General features: G+C 55.4%; 2 protein-coding genes across 7 annotated transcripts in view; one reads left to right on the forward strand and one right to left on the reverse strand.

Annotated features, from left to right (window-relative positions):
- Mrps25 (mitochondrial ribosomal protein S25) overlaps positions 1 to 12,170 on the forward strand; it is a 29,899-nt gene extending 17,729 nt beyond the window's left edge. The window contains exons 3-4 of the mRNA XM_027931892.3: positions 11,440 to 11,527; positions 11,842 to 12,170. Coding sequence (XP_027787693.1) covers positions 11,440 to 11,527; positions 11,842 to 12,034 — 281 coding nt within the window. The 3' untranslated portion in view covers positions 12,035 to 12,170. The remainder of the gene's footprint in view (positions 1 to 11,439; positions 11,528 to 11,841) is intronic.
- Positions 12,171 to 13,469: 1,299 nt separating this feature from the next.
- The window catches only part of Nr2c2 (nuclear receptor subfamily 2 group C member 2), a 68,944-nt gene continuing 62,252 nt past the window's right edge, over positions 13,470 to 20,161 (reverse strand). For 3 of the 6 annotated variants that reach the window (XM_027931960.2, XM_027931962.2, XM_027931963.2), the window contains 3 exons: positions 20,042 to 20,141; positions 19,000 to 19,105; positions 13,470 to 17,545 (listed from right to left, as the gene is read on the reverse strand). In XM_027931960.2, the coding sequence (XP_027787761.2) occupies positions 17,195 to 17,545; positions 19,000 to 19,105; positions 20,042 to 20,141 (557 nt within the window). In that variant the 3' untranslated portion in view covers positions 13,470 to 17,194. Of the gene's footprint in view, positions 17,546 to 18,999; positions 19,106 to 20,003; positions 20,142 to 20,161 lie in introns of all 6 variants that reach the window. The other 3 variants (XM_027931961.2, XM_027931964.2, XM_071605882.1) reach the window with 3 other exon arrangements.

Genomic DNA, 20,161 nt, shown 5'->3' on the forward strand with positions numbered 1-20,161 from the left:
GCTTGAAGTCCACTTTACGTGACATGAGGGTACAAACGCTGCTTGTTTATGGGATCGTGTAAGTGATGTGTCTTTCCCATCCTTTCAGCTTCAGTCTGGGAGTGTCTCTGCCCATGAGGTGAGTCTCTTGGAGACAGCATATTGTTGGGCCTTGTTTTTTAATCCAATGAGAGAGTCCATGTCTTTTGATTGATGAATTTAGGCCATTTACATTCAAGGTTATTATTGATCTGATTTATATTCCTACTCATTTTGGTTTATTTTTGTTTTTTAATTTGAATTAGGTTCTCCTTTCATTGACTATTCCTTTAGCGTAGTTCCTCCCTTTGCTGGTTTTCACTTTTTTTTTTTCATTTCACTTTCATGAAATATTTTATCGAGGATGTTCTGTAGTGCAGGCTCTAGTTGTGAGTTCTTTTAATCTTTGTTTATCATGGAAGGTTTTTATTCCATCTTCAGACCTAAAGGTTAACTTTGCTGAACGTAGGATTCTTGGTTGGCATCCATTTTCTTTCAGAGCTTTGACATATTATTCCAAGACCTCATAGCCTTGAGGGTCTGGGTTGAGAAATCGGCTGAGATCCAAATTGGTTTCCCCCTAAACATAATCTGATATTTTTTTGTTGCAGCCCTTAAAATTCTCTCCTTACTCTGTATGTTAGGCATTTTTATTATGATGTGCCTTGATGTGGGTCTGCTGCAGTTTTGTACATTTGGGGTTCTGTGAGCCTCTAGTATTTAACTTTCCATTTCATTCTTCAGGTTTGGGAATCTTTCTTGTGTTATTTCATTGAAAAGATTCTGCATTCCTTTCACTTGTAGCTCTGTGCCTTCATCTATTTTGATAAATTTTAAATTTAGTCTTTTCATGTTATCCTATAATTCTTGGGTGTTCTGTTCATGGTTTCTTAACATCTTTGCACGGTCAACTTTATTTTCAAGATTATATATTTTTGTCTTTCTTGCTTGAGGTTCTGTTTTCCAAGTGATCTAGTTTGTAGGTGGTGCTTTCAAGTGAATTTTTAATTTGGTTTATTGATTCCTTCATTTCTAGGATTTTTGCTTGATTTTTTTTTTTTTTTTTTTTTTTTAGAATCCCTATCTTTTTATTGAAGTGATCTTTCACCTCCTGAATTTTATCTCTGATTTCACTGCTTACATCATCCTTTACATCCTGGGTCAGTTCACCTAGGTACATGCTAAACTCTGTCTGTCATTTAGTCTACTGTGGGTGTCGGTGGATTCTGTTATGGGGGCATCCTGGTTTCTTGGGGCAGTTTGTCCCCTTGTGTTCTCAGGTGGTTGTGTGTCTACCTGTTTAGTGTGGACCTGAGGCAGCACAGTTTCTACCTGTAGACGTACCGTGTTCCTGAAGGTTCCAGTATCTTGTCTTTGAGAGAGAGAGAGACCATGACAGCAGCCATTGCAAACAATATGCCAAACTGCTTAAACCAATAGGTCCCGCTAAGACGCCTGTGGTAGTGACACAGTAAACAGGAATGATGTGTTCGATCATTGTCCACAACATGAACAGTAGGTTTGCAAAGGGTTTACAGTTTCAAATGGTGGACGGAGGGAGGAGAGAGCGGTGTAGGATGTGATGCTTATGAGGAAGGAGGAGAGATGGAGAGAAAAAAAGAAAAAAGAATCTTGATGAGCAGTTGACTGGTTGTTTCTGTTGGGGTCCAGAAGTTTCTCAGCTTCCCTTCTCCGCAGCGGGGTTGTCTGGGTGTGGTGCTTGCTCCACCCTCAGGGTGGCCCGGTGGCTGTGAGAGGGTTGGTCCCGGAGGTGGAGCTCCGGAGGCGGGTTGCAGGCTCGGGGTGCTCCAGGCTCCTCCCTGGCCAGCCGGTCTGCAGATCGGAAGTCGGTGCTGGGGCAGTCGTGGTCCACGCCGAAGACCGCACCCATGGCTCTCCTCCGGGTTCCACTCATGTGGTGGAGGAGCTTGTTCTTAGCCCACTGTGTCGCCTTTGCACCCCACAATTCCTGGTGTCTGATTCAGAGACGGCCCCTCCCACTCCTGCCCTTTCCAGTCGCCTCTCTCAGGGCTGGAAGGTGGGGAGCAGCCAGGTGGGTCCCCCCTGCAGTGTTTCCCTGGGTAACCTCCTCCATGCTGGTCACTTGTCGCACTCTGACACGCGGCGTGGGTGTGCCCAGTCACCGGCCCCCAGCCGTCGGCCCCCAGGCGCAGCTGCGAGGAGGTCCACTCTGCTGCCTTCGCGCTGCCCCGGGACACGGCGACGTCCCTCCGCACACTGCAGCGCAGCCGAGCCGAGCCGTGGGCGGTGGCTGATCTCCAAAGGCTCCACACCGACCCGCCCCAGGCTCCCTGGGGACGGGGCTGTACCGTGTTCCCGGACAGACGGACGGACAGCCTGGTGTGTGCCTCCAGCCGTGCGGGGCTGGGGCGCTTGGCCCCTTGGATTCCACTACCGTCCCTGATGCCTTGCTGAGGAGCTGTCTGCTCGCCTTGGTTCACGGTGGGGCCAGCAGGGAGGGCCCCTCTGGCACCTCCCTGGAGGTGGGCGCCCTCTCTGCTCGCTGGCAGCTGGCAGTCGCCGTGGGGGTAACGCCCCGGTGTCTTCCTCGAGTGCGTCGCTGCTGTCCTCTGGGACAGCCGCTGGTCCATGGGCGATGAACTTGTGTCCTGCTGTCTTGCTTGATTCATTCGAGGCGCTAGAGTCCTCTGGCGTGGGGTGGGGGTCTCTGGTTCGTGTACATGGAGGACTGCGCCCCCGACAAACGGGTGGCTGCGCTTCTTTTCCGGTTTCTATCCACTTTGGCCCCCTTTTCCCCTCGGGTCGCCGCCGGAATCTCGGAGCCCCCGCCTTTAGTGTGACCTTGGCCCTGGGTCGGTTATAAATGGCCTTTACAGCATCCAGGTGGCTTCCTTCAGTCCCCAGCTTCTTTCTGACCTGAATGGCTGTTGGATTTTATCAGAGGCCTTTGCTGCCTCTATTGACCGGATCGTGTGATCTTCTTAATTTTAAGTGATGAATCACATTTATTGATTTGCATATGTCAAATGTCCCTGGAATGAAACCCACTTGAACGGGGTATTGTCTTCTTGATGTGTTTCTTCTATTTTTATTTTTTTAAATATCATGTTTTAGTTGTAGGTGGACACAATACCTTTATTTTAGGGTTATGTGGTGCTGAGGCTCCATCCCAGCGCCCCACACGAGTTAGGGCAGCACTGTGCCGCTGAGCCCCAGCCCAGTCCCTCTTGATGTGGTTTTAATGTGGGGGTTTGTTTATGTTTTGTTTAGGATTTTTGCATCTATGTCATGAGGGCTATTGGTCTGTAGTTTTCCTGATGCATCTTGGGATCAGGGTTATACTAGCTTCATAAAAAGTATTTGCAAGTGTTCCCTCTCCTTATGAGAAGAACTGGGGTGAGTTCCTCTGTAAAGGTCTGGTAGTGCTCAGCTGAGAATCCTTCAGGCCCAGGGCGTTTCTTTTTTGGAAAGATTTTAATTGCTGTTTCAGCAGATATTGATCTGTTTAGGATTTCTGTATCTCCCTGGTTCAATTTTGGCAGGTTATACATGTCTAAAAATTTGTCCATGTATTCCAGATTTTTCAGTTTTTTGGAGTCTAAGTTTTCAAAATGGAGCTGATAATACTCTGGATTTCACAGAGGTCTGTGGTGATATCTTCTTTTTCATCTCCAATCCATCTTATTGATTTCTTCTCACTCTTTTTTGGGGGGAGACAGGGACTGGGGATTGAAGTCAGGGGCATCTGACCACTGAGCCCCCTCCCCAGCCCTATTTTGTATTTTATTTAGAGACAGGGTCTCCCTGAGCTGCTTAGCACCTCACTGCTGCTGAGGCTGGCTGTGAACTCGCGATCCTCCTGCCTCAGCCTCCTGAGCTGCTGGGATGACAGGCGGGCACCATCGTGCCTGCTTCACTCTTTCTGTTGGTGACTTTGAGTAAGGTTCTCAATTTTATTTCCTTTCAAAGAACTAACTCTTCATTACATTGATTCTCTGTGTTTTTTTTTTTTTTTTCTTAATTTCATTATCTCGGCTTTGATCTCAATTATTTTCAGTATCCTACTGGTTTGGGGGTTTGTTCCTTTTCAAAGGCCTTGAGGTGGAACAGAAAGCTTATTTATTTGGGATCTCACTCATTTTTTAATGTAGGCACTTGGTGCTACCAGGGTGTTTAGAAATCCCCCAGTATCACTGTTGGGGCCTCCTAGAACTGCTTTCATACTGTGACACTTTGATACGTTGTGTCTTGTTCTCATTTTTTGAAACATTTTTTTTCCTTGTAGATGGACACACTATCTTTATTTATTTAATGTGGTGCTGAGGATGAAACCCAAGGCCTCATGGGTTCGAGGGCAGCACTCGACCACTGAGCTACAACCCAGCCCCTTGTTCTCCTTCTTAAGAATTTTTTCATGGGGCTGGGGATGTGGCTCAAGCGGTAGCACGCTCGCCTGGCATGCGTGCGGCCCAGGTTCGATCCTCAGCACCACATACAAAAACAAAGATGTTGTGTCTGCCAATAATTGAAAAAAAAATATTAAAAAAAATTTAAAAAGAATTTTTTCATTTCTAGGAATTTCTTGGTTTGTTTTCATTTCTTTCTACTACTTTGATCCATTCTTCATTTAAGAGAATATTTTTCAATTTCCAAGAGTTTACGTGGTTTCTCTCATTTTTCTTGCTGATTATTTCCAGTTTCATTCCATTGTGATCTGATAGGACACATGGGATCATATCAGTGTATTTATTTTATTTATTTTGCTAAGGTTTGCCCTGTGGCCTTGAATATGGTTTATTTTTGGGAAAGTTCCATGCAGAGCTGAGAAGAGGTCAATTCAGCTCTTCTGGGGTGGCATATTTATAGATGTCCATTTGATTTTTAGTGTTGGGTAGATCTCTGTGGATCTTTTTGTTTCTCTGTCTTGATGACTTGTCTATGGGTGATACGGGTGTTTTGAAATCCCCCAGTCTTACTCTGGGGGCCTATGTGGAATTTAATGTCATGGAATTTTTTTTTAAAGTTGTAGATGGATGCAGCATCTTTATTTTGTTTGTTTATTTTTCATGTGGTGCTGAGGATCCAACCCAGGGCCTCCCACGTGAGGCGAGCGCTATGGCCCAGCCCATGGAGTGTTCTTTCCGTGTGATTTCGTGTGTGGACATTGCGGCTTACAGTCTCCTGTGGCCCTATCTTCTTGTTGGGTTGTTCCTTACTAGGCTGCAGTGTCCCATGTGGGAATAGCCACTCCTGCTTGTTTTCTTGGGCCATTCGCCTGGAGTAGTCTTTGGCCCCTTCTTCCTTCAGCCTGTGATGTCTGCCTGTAAGACAGGACTCTCCTAAACAGCACAAAGCTGGGTTTTGTGTTTTGATCCATTCTGCTGATCTGAGTCTTAATTGGGGACTCAAGGCCATTAACATCCAGCACATGGCTGTGTGTCTGTGGTTCCTGCCGTTTGGGGTCTTGCTGTGTCCCGTCCTGTCTGGACTCTCACTTAGTGGGCCATTCTATGGAGTCTGGGGTTTTTGTTTGTTTCTCTGTGAAGTTTATCTTTGTTCTTTGCAGTGCTGGTTTGGTGCTCATGAATCTTTGTTTATTCTTGTTGTGGAATGTTCTTATTTTCCCCTCTAATTTGAAACTGAGCTCTGCCGGGTTTAGTGACCTTGGCTGACGGCTGTGTTCTTTTAGGGTTTGGACTATCTCGCCCCAGGCCTCCTTGATTTTAGACTCTCAGCAGAGAAATCAGAAGTGGCCTTATTGGTTTCTGTCTAAGTGTGACCTGTTGTCTTTCTCTCTGGCTTTTAATATTGTTTCCTTGTTTTCCATGTTAGGTGTTTTGATGGTGATGCGTCTCAGCAAACTTGGTCTCTGGCTGGTCTGTTTGGGGTCCTAGAAGCCCCTGCATGTGGACAGCCATCGTGTTCTGATCTGGGGGGAGTTTCCCTCAGCTCTAGGTGAAAAGGTTCTTTCCTCTTTATTCCGTATCCCCATGTTCTCTCCCCCCCCGCCCCCAGTGGCTCTCAGGTTTGGTCTTTTAAAGTTGTCCCCGAGCCCTTACCTACGATTTCCCCCTTTACTGCCTTCCCTGTGTGGGGGTCGTGTAGCCTGTCTTCAGGGCCCAGGCTCCGTCTTCTGCACCGACTGGGAGTGAGTTTGCGTGTGACTCATCTTGTCTCCCATCTCAGGGTTCTGCTTGGTCTCACGATTTCTGTTTCTTTATTAAAATGGTCTTTCGTCTCCTATAGTCACTCTCTCAATTCTTTCTGTAGATCTTCTTTTAGTTTGTTAGACATTCTGAGAAGCAGTTTCTTATGATCTTCCTGTTTCTTCGTCTCCCTCACATCAGTGGGACCCCTTGTGGGGGGCTGTGGGTTTGGGGAGATTGTGCGTCTGTTTCCTCAGGGCCTGGTCTTGGCCTCAGTGGGAGTGGGCTCCTCCACGTCTGTTGACACACACTTCCGGGTTGTGACTGTGGTGGAGTGGCCTGGGTCGAGATGCTCGTAGGTGTGGTGTCCGCAGCCTTTGTGTCACTTCACTGTTCGTGCTGTGGCAATGGATGCTTGCAGTGTGACCCGGAGCCCCTCATGGTTTACGTGGTGCCTGGACAGTAGTGTGGGGTTTTGTCTCGTCTCTTCCTTGTGTGGAAGTGCAGCTGAGGACTGAGTGTCAACCTGTTGGGGGGCCAGGTGCGCTGTCCTCTGGTCCAGTGTAGCCCGGGACCAGGCTCAGGTGCGACTTTGAAAATATACAAATGAAGAAACAGAGAGACTTCTGGGGACACTGGGTCTCCCTGAGCCAGCGGGAGCGGCTGGTGGGGAGCCCACAGTCTCCGCAGGTGACTGGCGGAGGTGGCCATCCACCGTGTCCCCGCCTGTCCCTGTGCACTGAGCAGGGCCAGCTCCTGAGACCTTCCTCTGCCGGGAGGCAGGTCTGGGGTCTTTTGGACCCTTCGCCCTCTGCTGCCCAGGGACCCGCCGTCCCCCACCCCCGCTGGTCTCTGCCTGGGGGCAGGGGATCGGGCTGTCCTGGGCTGCCCCCACTGGAACCCCCTGCATGGAACATTCCCTGCTGGGGCCGCTCTGTTCTGGGTGCCACCAAGGTCACAGGCAGGCGCTCAGTTGGCGTGTGGCTGTGTCTGCTCTGCTCCCTAGGCTCCTGATCCCCCAGCCCTGCCTGGTCCCCAGGAAGCGCAGGTGCCTGTCCTGTGCAGGGGTGTCGCAGGGCTCCGCACAGGCTGCCCAGGACTCCAGCAGGGGCAGCCTGTGTCCCCGCGCGGGCTGTCATTCACGGCCCAGCCCGGTGGCAGCGGATGCGTGGGTGCTGACGGCGTCGCGGGCCTCGCTGCACGACCTCCGCTGCTGCCCTCTTACCAGGCCCTGGCAGCCTGTCCTCGGGCCTGTGAGCCTCTGTCCAGGGCAGAGTCCTAGCGAGGGCCCCTTTGACCCACCTCCAGGGAAGCGGCGCTCCCACTCCGTGGATCCCCGTCTGTCGCTGCCCACCGGGCCGCCCCGCTGTCCTTGGGTCGTGTTTTTCCCCTGGGTTCCGGTCCTGGGGACACTCTGCTGGTGAGCCACGTCCCCAGCTCTGTGTTTTGGGTCTCACTGACTTGCTTGGGGCCCCGCTAAGTTGCTGGGGCTGGCCTCCTCCTTGTGACCCTCCTGCCTCAGCCTCCAGTGTACACCACGGCGCCCACCTCACGGCTCCTTGGCAAAGAATCTGTTTGAATCTTTTGTTAATTAAGGGGGGAAAGTTGGGACAATTATTTTTTTCTGAATTCTTCACATAGAGTGTCCTTTGCTGTAGTTACAATCTGGATGTGCTGTCCCCCTGGGCGCCTGTTTCTGTGGCCATGGAGCTGGGGGAGCTGGTGGCCTCTGGGGTGTGGAAGGCGGGGCCTCTTCCCTGTCCCCTGCCCGCTGCCCTCCACTCCCGCCCACCATGCTCCTGTGTCCCTTTGGGCCCAGAACCCTGGGTTGAGCCCACCTCGGGCCACACCTCTGAAACCCTGAGCCACAGCAAGCTTGTCCTCCCCTAAGTTGTCACTGTTGGTATGATAGTCACAAGGTTGGAAAGCTAGCAGTTGGTGGGCTTTTTTTTTCTTTTTTAAATGAGCAGAGTTGGAAATTTTCAACTTTGGTGAATTCCAGGACACCCGCTGCTTTCTGTTGTCGGTTGATGCTCTTGGGCCCTCCTAGGACATGTCTGCCCACCCCAGGCCACAGAGGTCTTCTCCTGCGCTTCCTTGAAGGACTGTAACCTTAAATGTCTGTATTTTGTCCTGTGGTCCACGTTGTGCCATCTCCTGTGTTCATTAGGGTGTGGCTTTAGACTTGGAGGTCCAGGGCCTGTGGACCCCTTGTTCAGCCTCCTTTCCCCGCTGAATACGCTGCGCCTGTCAGTTGACACAGTGGACAACAATGTGTAGGGTCCGCAGTTGGTCACTCTGCCATGGAGAGGAGCAGCTGGCACATGCCCCACCATGTCACCCTGGCATGCTGCTAGGGGAAGGAGCCGGGTACAGTGGCCCACATGCGGGTACACTAGCTCCCCTGAACCGTGTCTTTAAAAGGTTAAGTGCTGCGTGCATCCTGGGTGTCCACCCCAACGTCCCCTGACAGTGTGATTTCTGAAGTCCTTTTCCTCCCTCTCACTGGTGGACACTGGTCCTTGAGCTCATAGCAGCCTGTTTGTGCAGTGTTATATTGAACTTGAGTGGCATTTCAAAAGGCGCTGTGGCACACAACTGTAATCCCAGCAGTTCAGAGGGTCCCAAGTTCAAGGCCAACCTGAGCAACATCATCCCTGTCTGCAAATAAAAATGGGCTGGGGTGTAGCTCAGGGGCAGAGCGGAGCTGAGACTAACTCCCAGGAAACAAAATAAAAGTGATAAATGAAGAAATGAAAGGAATTGGGTAGGCCCTCTGGATTTCCATATCAACCGTAGACCTGTCAGCTTGGTGAGGATCATGTTGGAATTAACACTGCAGTTTGCTTTTTTTTTTTTTTTTTTGGTGGCACTGGAGATTGAATGTAGGACAGCTCTACTACTGAGCCACATTCTCAACCTTTTATTTTGAAATGAGGCTTCACTATATAGTGGAGGCTGGCCTCAAACTTACAATCCTCCTGTGCTGGCCTCCCCAGCCACCACATAGGGCAGATGTGTTATGGTTTGAGTATGTCCCACAAAGGCTACTTTGGCGAGAACTCTGAGGACATTTTAACAGCCCGAGTATTTTGTGACCACATAAATGGTCTTTGTAAATGTCTTGGCTGAGGCCGTGCACTCTACACAGGACTGCTGCTTCCCATCTCTGCACCTGTCGTCGACCTTGCTCCCTCACCATTTCTAGTTTTTATTTCTAGATAGCTTAAGATCTCGTGTACACTGTGCCCATGTCATCTGTAAATAAGGACAGCCACTCTGCTTCCCCCTCCGCCCCTTTCTATTTGGTCTTCACTGGCTGAAGTGGGGTTCGGCATCTGCACGTGGGAGTTTGTGTTATTACATCCTCAGCAGCAGGGTTTTGCTTTGTTTTTGGTACAGGGATTGAACCCAGGGGCCCTCGGCCACTGAGCCCTGTCCCCAGCACTATTTGTATTTTATTTAATGACAGAGTCTCGTTGAGTTGCTTAGGGCCTCGATGTTGCTGAGGGCAACTGTGAACTTGAGATCCTCCTGCCTCAGTCTCCCGAGCCACTAGGATGACAGGTGCGCACCACCAGGCCCAGCTAGTAGCAGGTTTTATTGTCATTTTTTAAAATCTTGGTGATTCTGATATGAGATCTCATTGTATTCATTAGTATTTTCCTAGTGACTAAATCGAAGATTTTTTCATGGGCGCATTAGCCACTTCCGTTCTGAAGTTGGCTTGGCTTGAGTTGACAGTTCCTACATATTTGGGGCACAGGTTCCTTATCCCCAAGTTTGTGGCTTATGATGTCTTTGGAAGTGTGTAAGTTTTCAATTTTAGTTCAATTTTTTAGTGGTTTATTTCACTTGATTTTTTTCTGTCTTTATTAGTGTATTGTGCTTGCACATGACGGAAGTGTCATGTATGCACACACAGTGTCACAGCTTGGCCAGGGCCACACCCACCACTTTCCTCCTCCCTGTCTCCCTCACCCCCGCCCCTCCCACCCCGTCACTTTCCTTTAGGGATCTCACTTAATTTTTTTTATACTTACTTTTTTGGTATCAGGACTTGAACCCAGGGGTGCTTAACCCGAGCCACCCCCCAGCTTCTTTACCTAAAGACGGGGTCCTGCTGGGTCGCGAGGTTGGCTTGATCTCACAGCCCTTGGCGCCTGGTCTGGCCTCCCTTACTTTTCCTGAGCTCCTCTCCACCTCTGTTTCCTCTCTGGCCTCCACCCCTGAGAACACAAGGCCTCTGCCATCTGGTTAATGGCTGAATCCAGCTGTCCCATCCACGTGCCACCCTGTCTTAGAGCCTGTCTGTTGGTGGACACCTGGGGTGGCTCCTAGTTTAGCTCTTGATGTGGCTGAAAACCTTTGCTTCAGCAGGGTTGTGATTTGCTCCTGTGTTCTCTTCTAGAAGGTTCCTTCTCCGTGCAGCCTTGGGCGTGCTGGGCAGGCGCTCTGCTGCTGAGAGTTCACGTGCGTGTCCCCTCTCGGGCCTCGGATGCCCACGTTCACCCTCCTGTACGGGTGGGCCCTGTCGCCCTGTCGGGCCCCCTGACCAGGTTGTGGGGCCACCTCGGCCCAGGCCGCTGGTCCGCACATGAGCAGGCAGTTCCCGGACTCGGTCCGTCCCCCCCTCAAGCCTGTCCTCACGCTGATCCCGCGTGTCCCACTGCAGTGACTCCAACTCAGGTGCCGTTGAAACGGGAAAGTGGGACTCCTTCCCCCTCCTTCCCCCGTTTTCTGTTTCAAGGTGGGGGCTGCTCTGAGCCCTTCTCCTCTCCACGTGCAGTTCAGGGTCAGCTTTTTGGTTTCTGCGTTAACACTTGCTTGGGTTTGGGCAGCGACGGCACTGCAGCCGCGGATCAGTGACGCTGTGTCTCCTGTCGCCTAGCAAAATAGTTCCTTACCAAAAGGCGGGGTGGGCGCCCCGGGGCTCAGTGCTGGTACTAAAGAGGGAGTTTGGGGACGGAGCTCGGTGTGTAGAGCCCCCGGTTCCGTCCTCATGGGTGTGAGCGCGCGTGTAGGCCCCACCCACTCCCGGGAGAGCTGGGCCTCGGCCCCTGCAGCCCGTCTTGCGGAGTCTTGGCTGGAAAGCGCGGTGCTGCGCGGGGTGCTCGGCGCCCACCTGAAGGCGGCTCCGATCCCAGGAGCACGGAGAGCGCCAGGCGGCCTCACGGGTTCTGTGAACACGTGTGTCCGTGCGACAAGCGTCCCTGCCCCGGCAGCAGATGGAGTCGCAGCTTCTGGGGCTGTGCGCATGAGCTGAGCCTCCGTCCCGGGCCTCTCTTTCCAGACTCCGGGGAGCAGGTCCTGGTGGACGTGGAGACCAAGACCAACAAGGAGATCGTGGAGCACGTCAGGAAGATCCTGGGGAAGAGCGAGTGAGTGGCTGCCACCGACCGGGGAGGAGCTGAGCTGGGGCTGCTCACTGCTGGCCCGGGGTGGGGACAGGCCCCTGGAGTGCGGCTGGAAGGCCCCGTGTGAAGCCCGGCTCGGAGCCAGGGGACGGGCCGTGTCTCTGCAACCCTGGGGCTTCCCGGGTCCCCGCCTGGGCCTGAGGAAGGGCTGACCCCAGGACGCACGCTGCTCTTGGGGACAGCACGGGGTTGTCTTCCCCGTGACCTGGCCCTCTGCACGGGGTGGGTGGGGGCTCCTGGGGACCGGGCTGCGCTTCACCTCCTCGGCGCTCCTGCAGGGAGACCCTCCAGAGGGAGCAGCAGGAGAGGCAGCAGCTGTGGCACCCCGCCAACTTCGGGCCCCGGAAGTACTGCCTGCGGGAGTGCATGTGCCAGGTGGAGGGCCAGGTGCCCTGCCCGGGCCTGGTGGCCCTGCCCAAGGAGATGACCGGCAAGTACAGAGCCGCCCTGAGGGCCAGCGCCAAGGACTGAGCCGCCCGCGCCAAGCGGTGGTGAGATGGGGGTGACCCCAGGACTGCTCTCGGAGGTCGCCTTTGGACTGAGGCTGAGGTGCTGCGTGGATGTCCCCGTCCCTTGCTCAATAAAAGGCCTGGTGGCCCCAGCAGCACTGTGCTTCTGGTCCTGCCGCAGGGAAGGGGACTCTGGGCAGGGAGGGTAGAGGCCATTGCCACCTGGTGTCCTGGGACACTCTGCTGCGGGTCGTTTCTAGACCTGCTTTCGGGGAGGTGGCTGAGCCTGTGGCTTTGTGGCTTTTCCACTCCTGGGAGGGCTGGCCTTTCAAACCAAGCATGTGGCCCTTGCGTGGCATGGGGGTGGGGTCCGGCCTGGGCGGAGCTGCCGCAGCCCACTGTGGTCCAGGCCCCTGTCACTCAGGTCCGAGGCCTCCCACAGGGCCCTGGCAGCTCAGCCAGGAGGTGGTGGTGGGGGTCAGGCTGGCACCTTCCTTTCCTGGCCCGGCCTGGCCGGTCCTACAGCCCCCCAGGGTCCTTCCTGGGTGGTAGCTGGTGCAGGTGGCCTCTGCCGTGGGGGCTATAATGTGGTTTAGGGACCTGCCAGAGACGTTGACGTCCAGGTTCCCGTTTGCAGTGACTCTAGTCGTAGTGGACAGGGTGCTCTGAGGGCCACAGGCTAACGGGCTGGTGTTTGGTGGCAGTGTGGCCCTTGTCTCCCACAGCCAGTATGGAGGGCCACTGCATTGTCCCCAGCCCAGCCGCTGGCTTTGTGACACGGCCTCCCAGGAGGAGGGGGGCCCTGATCCAGAGCCGTCGCCCCTCTTTGCAGAGGGACAGAGGCCTGGGCTCGCGCTCAGGCTCAGCAGGGTGTGGGGAGCACCCGCCACACCTCCGGGCCAGTGGGTGGAGGTGAGTGGCGCTTGGCCTGGGGCCACCCTCCCTGGGACGTGGGCAGCGGACGAGGATCACGCACGTCATCGTTTACAACTTGTCTTTGAATCTGAGACACGGGGCCTGGCGGAGCGGGAGGGCTGCCGACGCTTAGCCGTGTCCCGAGCCGTGGGGTGGTTCTGCAGACAGCAGCCGTCAGGAGGCACGGCGGGCAGTGCCACTCAGGGATCTGGCTGTCATGAGTTGTCATGCCTGTGACTTGGGGCCTTAGCGTCCTTACCTGTGAAATGAGAGGCCAGGTGACCATGAGCTTGTCCCCCCATGGGTGGCTCCACCCTGGTTAGCGAACCTCCTTAGGTGAGGAGCCTGCTGTGTGGTAGCTCAAGGCCTGGTGACAGGGTCGGGTGGCCGCCCTGCCCCTGAAGCAGCCTCACCCCTCACCAAGGAGCCGCCCTGCGGTGGACAGAGGTCGCTGCCTGGGTTTTCCCTGCCGACAGTCCCCGCAGGGCCCCCGGCCAGATGTCACCAGTGCGGTGGGGAGAAATGAGGAGCAGGCGCACACGAGGCTTTAATTCACTTTTAATGGTCTGCCCTCCTGTAGGCAGCAGGGTGGGCCACAGCGAGGCCACATCAGACAGCATGGGTCACGCACACAGCTGCGCATGCACGGCAGCGCCACGGACACAGCGCAGGGCCGCGGGCGGGACAGCGTTAGATACAAAATCGGGTTAAAAAAGGACATGCCATTGAAATGCCATCACAGAACAACGCTCGCTTCACAGGGGACGGGAGCTGTGCACAGCTGCAGCCTCCACAGGGTCTCAACCCGGAGTCCAAATGTCACGGCGTCAAGGAGAGAAGGGCAGGGTGACAGGGACGGTCCCAGGAAACCTCACGCCCGCACTGTCCTCTGGGGGGGTGCCTTTTTAAGGGCTGGGAGGCGGCTACATTTTAACAGAAGTCCCAACTACCGGGAACCCACAGCTGGTGTGTGGGGACACGTGCAGCTTCGCAGTCAGAGGACCAGGCCAGCGCTGGCCCCCAGGGGACAGGTGAGATGGAGGACAGCAAGTCTGCCACTCGTACAACTGAGTCTGCTCCCGAGGAAAAGCCACTCTTAAGGGAGAGCCTGCTGTCCCCAACTGCCACCCCAACCTTCACCCTTTAATGCCCCGTCAAGTGGTTGGGTCACTCGGCTGCTGTTATGCCGGTCAGACAGGTGACAGAGACTGTCAGGCTTCCATGTTTTTCAGCTAGAAAGCCACTTTCAAACATGTGATTGTCACAGCAGGTGAGGGCCACAGCAGCGCCACCTTCGTTTTACGTCAAAGTAGGGCCACCGAGCGCTGAGGGCCCGCGTCTCTCAAAGGCACTGAGCACTGTCCCCGTGTCCTCGAACATGCTGATGCTGCACCGAGAAAAAGAGCAGCCTGGGAGGGTCCCGGTCATCCAGCAGTGACCACCAGGCTGGGCCTGGCTCCAGGGCCAGGTCTTCGCTCAGAGCCCTATTATGGGGAGTCATCAGGTTAGACCTGGTGACAGAAACTTGGTGTCTGTGGCTTTAAGGACAAACACCAGTTCATTTCTGAAAATTATGATTTGAATTTTTCAGAAAGGAGTTTAGCCTGGGGACCCGCCAGGCCCCCAGGGGGCGGGGAACCGCACCAAGGCCAGCCTCCAAAGACCTCCCGGCTGTGCCCTGGCCTCGCTCTAGGCCCCACTGACAAGGACGGTCCGCACCCTGGCCGGGGCCTGGCTCTGGCCACCTGGGAAACTCCTTCCAGCTGGGCTGCCAGCTGCCGTGTGACTTGAGTTGAGAAATGGCCACGTAGCTGTGGACACTGCAGCCCTCGTGTGAACAGAGAAGAGTCCTCCTGTCCCCTCCTTTCCTGCCTGGAGAGAAAGGCCTCCCCACGGGAAGATGCAGGTAGGAAAACCAGCCCCCCCCAACCAGGGGCCTCGAGCAACTGTCACAGAACTGTCCAGGGCAGGGGCGGGCGTCTGTCACACACACACAGCTCTGTACTCGGGGTATGGACACATGTACGTCACCCAGGCTGCTGCGGAGCCCTGGGGCTGGACACGCCCAGTACACACTGCGGGAGACAGGAGGAGGGGGTGGCCTGGAACCTAGTGTGCAGAAGACCAAGAGCCACCCTGTCGCGCTGGGGTCTTGGCTTTCAAAATCTACAAAGTTAAGACAATTCTCAGAGCTGCGTGACTGACCTAGAGATCGGTGGCTGGGCAGGGGACATGGGGGCATCTGCTTACTGGCTGAGGTGTTCCCAGGACCAAAGGGCACCTGGCGAAAAATCGGGTCTCACAGGACACTTAACAGGCTTAGGGGACCCTGAACGCCGCCAGCCAGAGGCTTCCAGACACGGATGCCAACTGCCACCCAGGACTGCTCTGCAGGGAGGCGTCCCCAGAGGACAGGGTGAGGCTCCAGCTCCCGGCTCCCGTGGTGGCCAGCTGCCCAAGTGGCCGTGGGGAGGGGTGTGCCCAGTCCTGCCCACAAGCTAGAAAAGAAGGGTGCACGGCCACCACACCCCAGATTCAATAGAAAAACCCATTTAAGGACCCCAAAACCTCAGCCCGAGGGCAGAGGCTGGGCAGCACCTCACCTTCCAGGAGGAAGGGGACCAGTGACACTGGGCTGAGCGTCTGGGTCTGGTGTATGCACAGGTGACTCCAACACCTGAGTCAGCGTCATTTGAGCTACTCCTCGGAAGAAGGCCGCTTAACCAAGAAGTGCCCGTGGGGGCCGTCCTCCCCCCTGGGCTGCTGTCCTCACCCAGGCTGCATGCAGAGCGTCTCGGGACCTGGCCTCACGTCGTCACACCTGGACCACAAGCTCCCCAACGCTGACGGCCCATGACGGCTGCACCCTAAATGGTGAGTCTCCTTAAGTAACCTGAGGCTCAGGCCACACGAGGGACTTCCAAGCCCAAGAGCGTCCTCCGGGATCAGCCCTGGGCAGCTCAGGCCGGCACCTCTGCAGGCACATGGGGCACCCGGGGCCATCATGCGGCCCTCGGACATGCAAGAACACGGAAGTGGCAGCTGCAAGGGACACAGGAGCCGCCAGACCCACCAGGCCAGCTCTGCTCTCGGGGAGCCTCTGTCTCACCTTCCTAAACACTCAAGTCCATCGGCCACCACTGCCACTCTCCAGCCTCTGCTGCCCAGGAGGAGTAACAGCCTTAGTGACGGAGCCTGAGGGGGATGCGTCCCCCCGATCCTGCTGCCACAGCCCGGAGCACTGCCCACCGCAGGAGGACACAGCCCCTCTGCCTGGAGCCCACACCCAGTGCCATGGAGACAAAGGTAGGGACGGGCCACCTGGTCAACAGATGCAAACTGCGCTCATGGAGGTGACGGTACGCCTGGCAACCGAGCTCGGCTTTTGGTGTCAACTAGGGTCACTAACTTCTGAGGAAGACTGTCCCTTGGGGATGAGGGTTGCTTTCTGCTGGGGCACCACGTGCTGGGACAGTGAGAGGCCACCCCTGATGTTCATGACCTGCAGAGGACGAGCTGCTGGGCTCCTGTGCCACCGGCCCTGACCTGCTCCCGGGGTGTCAGGTGGAAACCCCCGGGCAGGGGTCCTCACGCTCCAGAAGCTGCACTGTCCCTCTCCACGCAGCCCCCCCCCACTCAGGAAGGGGCGTCCAGGGTTGAGGGTGCCCACCCTGCCCTGCTGGGTCAGAGGCTGCAGCTGCCACGAGCGTGAGGTGACCTGAGGACGTCTGCCGATGCTGGAGGTGTGACAGGTCTCCAATCGCCGTTCGGTCTGACCCGCTCCAACCTAATCCTCAGAAGCAGGCGCAGGTGATGGAGAGTCCGCAGACGCCCGCCACAGACCAGGACCGCCGTCAGGGGACCCAACGGTCAGCCCGGTCGCCACGTTTCCGTTCACAGGAGCCACGTGCACAGACCGAGGAAAGATGACGCTCTAAACAAATGATTGTCTCCGGAACCCGCGGTGTCAGTCCCCAGCACTCCAGCCAAAGGTGCCCGCGTTCCCGTGGCCCTGCCCACAGGCAGGTGTCGCTAACGTTACAAAGTTTGATAACAAGTGCTTAGAAAGTGCTATTGTCACCCTGGCAATTAGTAGCTATTAATTCCAAGGACATTTTTAATATATTTACACACGTACTGTTCTCTTAGGTTCTTTTAGTTGCTTTAATACTAGTCTCTGACATTATAAAACTTCCTTTTTATGGTTTTTTGCCCTTTGAGAATTGCTAAATACAAATGGAGTTAAAAGATTTTTCCAAAATCTTCATCAAAAGGCATGAAAATGCTTCTCACGGCGGGAGAGGATCCCACTGTCTGGGGTCAACAGGAGGAACCGGGTGGGACCCGGCCACCCTTTGCACATACCAAACACCACTACTTTTGCTCCCCTTGGTCCGAGCGGTCCTGGCGGGTCCCACGGGCGGTGGCGGGCGCGCGTGGGTACTATAGGCTGGCTCCGGTGATCTGGCCGTTGTACTCCGCCGTCTCCATCTTGAGGATGTAGGGGATTATGCTGTCTATTGAAACATTGCCAATGAGACCAGTGAAAAAGAGTTCCTCCGTTATGCTGCAGCTCATCAGCCTGAGCGCAGGCAGGCGGACGAGGATCCGGGCCAATCTGCAAGAGGGAGCCGCGTTAGAGACGGGAGGGCCTCCAGCTCAGGGGACCAGGCCGCCACCGCCACCCGCCCACCCAGCTCTCTGGTTTTCCCACTTCAACAGCGGCTTGCCCAGGTCATCCTGAGGACACCCAGCAGGTGACTGGAGACACAACACTCGGCCCCCACACACAAGGAAAAGCCACCCTGTGTCCTCACAGAACAACCTGCCACTCCCTGAAAGACAGGAAGAGTGTCTACGTCTCGATGAGGAAAGACCCACGACACACCGTGCGATAAAAAGCAGCCGGAGGACGTCCCCACAACACTCCTGGCTGTCCCTGCCTCTCAGGAACTACTAGAGCTTGGTATGGCCTCAAAATCCAGGTAAAAGATGCTTCACTTTGAAGAAACCCTGGTGTGAGGGCCACAGACAGTGTATCTGCTGTGTCCCATGGGACTGCGCTGCTCGTTCTGTATTAGATAAAAAGTTATGGGCTTTGATTCCCAATGACATAAAGCAAGTTTCTGGAAGTGAACACAGAAGGTTAAAGGTAGGACAGCTCCAGATGATGCTTTCTTAATGAAGTAGTTTGTCCCCTTTGCACTTTCTAGAATGTTCTAAACAACTATATTCAGAGCATTCAAGCACCATCACCCACAGCCGGCTACGACTCCCTGCTCTGATCCTGCAGGGCGTACAGGGTGAGAGGGACACCAACACAGGCTGCTGGTCACAGGATGTCAGCAGGGGCCATCTCAGCCTGGGGCCCCGGAGAAATAAGCCAGGCTGGCCACAGGGCGTCTGTGGGGAGCGCGTGGCTAGAACCTGCTGCACAGGCTGAAGGGACTCTGGGCTCCAGAGATTGTGGTGAACAATGGTGCTACAAAAGCTGCAGCTGGGCCGCGGGCACTGCCATCACATTAGGCATGGCCATGGGACGGTCCTGGCTTTGGCACTGCAGTCAGCCAGGTGCCCCTGAGGCTCAGGACACCAGCAGGTACAAGTGCAGGGCCCGGGCAGTTCTGGGCAGGGGACCAAGCCTAGGGAAGGGCTTCGTCTGTCTGGACTGTTAGCCCGTTGTGACCCCACGAGGGCTAAAAAGTAGAAAGTGGTTGGAGTGAAAGGGGGCAGCAATTCCCGCAGCTGTGGCTCAGAGCAGTGGGGGGGGCTGTGCTTTGGCAGAGCCGGGGAGGCCCTGTTAGCCGGACCAGCCAACGCTGGACCAGCCCCCAACACGGGGACTCCTTGCAGCCAGCGTGTCTGCAGGCATGACCTGTGCGACTCGCTGCTCTCCCCTAGGGTCACACCCAGCTGCTGCCCAGGACCAGAGGCAGCACTTTCCAATGGGCAGACAGGGCCTGGCCGCACCAGCCCCAGGAGAGGCCACCACCCGTCAGACGAGGGAGAAGCACTCTGAGGCCCCCCACGCTCATGCCGCCTCCACTGGACAGGACAGGGGGCGGAGCTCACCGGTAGGTGTCCTCGGCGTAGGTCTTCTGCACGTAGTCCTGCAGCTCCATCTGCGCCTTCTCCTGGAACTTCTCGATCTGGCTCGTGCCCGTCAGCCCCGGGTGATCTGAAAGCAAAAGGACCCCCGCGTTCCCTTCTGCCCTGGGGAGGCCTCCCCTGCAGACGCCACCGTGGTCACTGTGTGTGCGTGGAGGGGACGTCAAGGGGGAACCAGCCGGGCAAGTGCCCCACGGCTGAGCTGCGCCCCACCCCAGCCCTTTAACAAATCATTTTTAGATTCACAGACAGGGTCCAAGCTGCCCAGGCTGGCCCCGAGCCCACAGTCTCCTGATAGCAGCGGTCACAGGTGTGCCCACCTCGGCCAGCTGAGTCGAATTTCTGTGAGGCTACCCTAAGGTGACGTCCCAAACTCAGAAGCTCAATCCCGTTGGGACGTCGCTAGAATGCTAGCTTTGCCACCGGTTTCTGCCAAGGTTCCCAAGAAGGAACTGGGCACCCCCTTCCGCCTGGGCACAAGCCCAGCTGAGTTGGTTGTGGACACCTGGCTGCCCACCACAGAGCCAGGTGCGGGAACTGCCCAAGGGAAAGTGCCCCCTGGGTACTCAGGGACAGGCTCCCGAGCTGTCCTGGGGACGGGGCAGAGCCACGGGGAGCCTCCCCAGGTCCTCTTGCGGGGTTGGCTGGCACCGAGCCCAGGTGACCAGAAAGAGTGTGGGGAGCACCTGGTGAGGCCCAGCGTCTGTGTGGCCAGGGGTCTAAATTGGGTATTGAATAGCTGTCATCTGTACCCTATGTCCCCAGACATGGTGGCACGTTTCTCGGGAGCTGTAAAAGCCCAGGACTAACAGAATGTCCGCATGTGCGGGAGCCAGTCAAGTGGCTGTCGGGGGACACCAGGTGACATACAGAGTGGCAGGGCAGGCTACAGTGCTGACAACACGAACATGGGCAGAAATATCAGTGGGCACAGGGAAGGCGTCCCGGGTCCCCAGCGCATATCTTACCGGGGCTAAAGAGAACTATAGCTTTAAGGTATGCGTACTCATAGCCGTCCACCTCGAGCCGCGCCATGCCGTTGCAGAACTCCTGCAGCTTCCAGATGTGCTCCATGACCTGCTTGATGCGCTCGCCCGACAGCTTGTCTGCAAGCAGACCACAGGCC

This window comes from Marmota flaviventris, chromosome 20 (assembly GCF_047511675.1).
Source record: "Marmota flaviventris isolate mMarFla1 chromosome 20, mMarFla1.hap1, whole genome shotgun sequence".
Classification (NCBI taxonomy): Eukaryota; Metazoa; Chordata; class Mammalia; order Rodentia; family Sciuridae; genus Marmota; species Marmota flaviventris.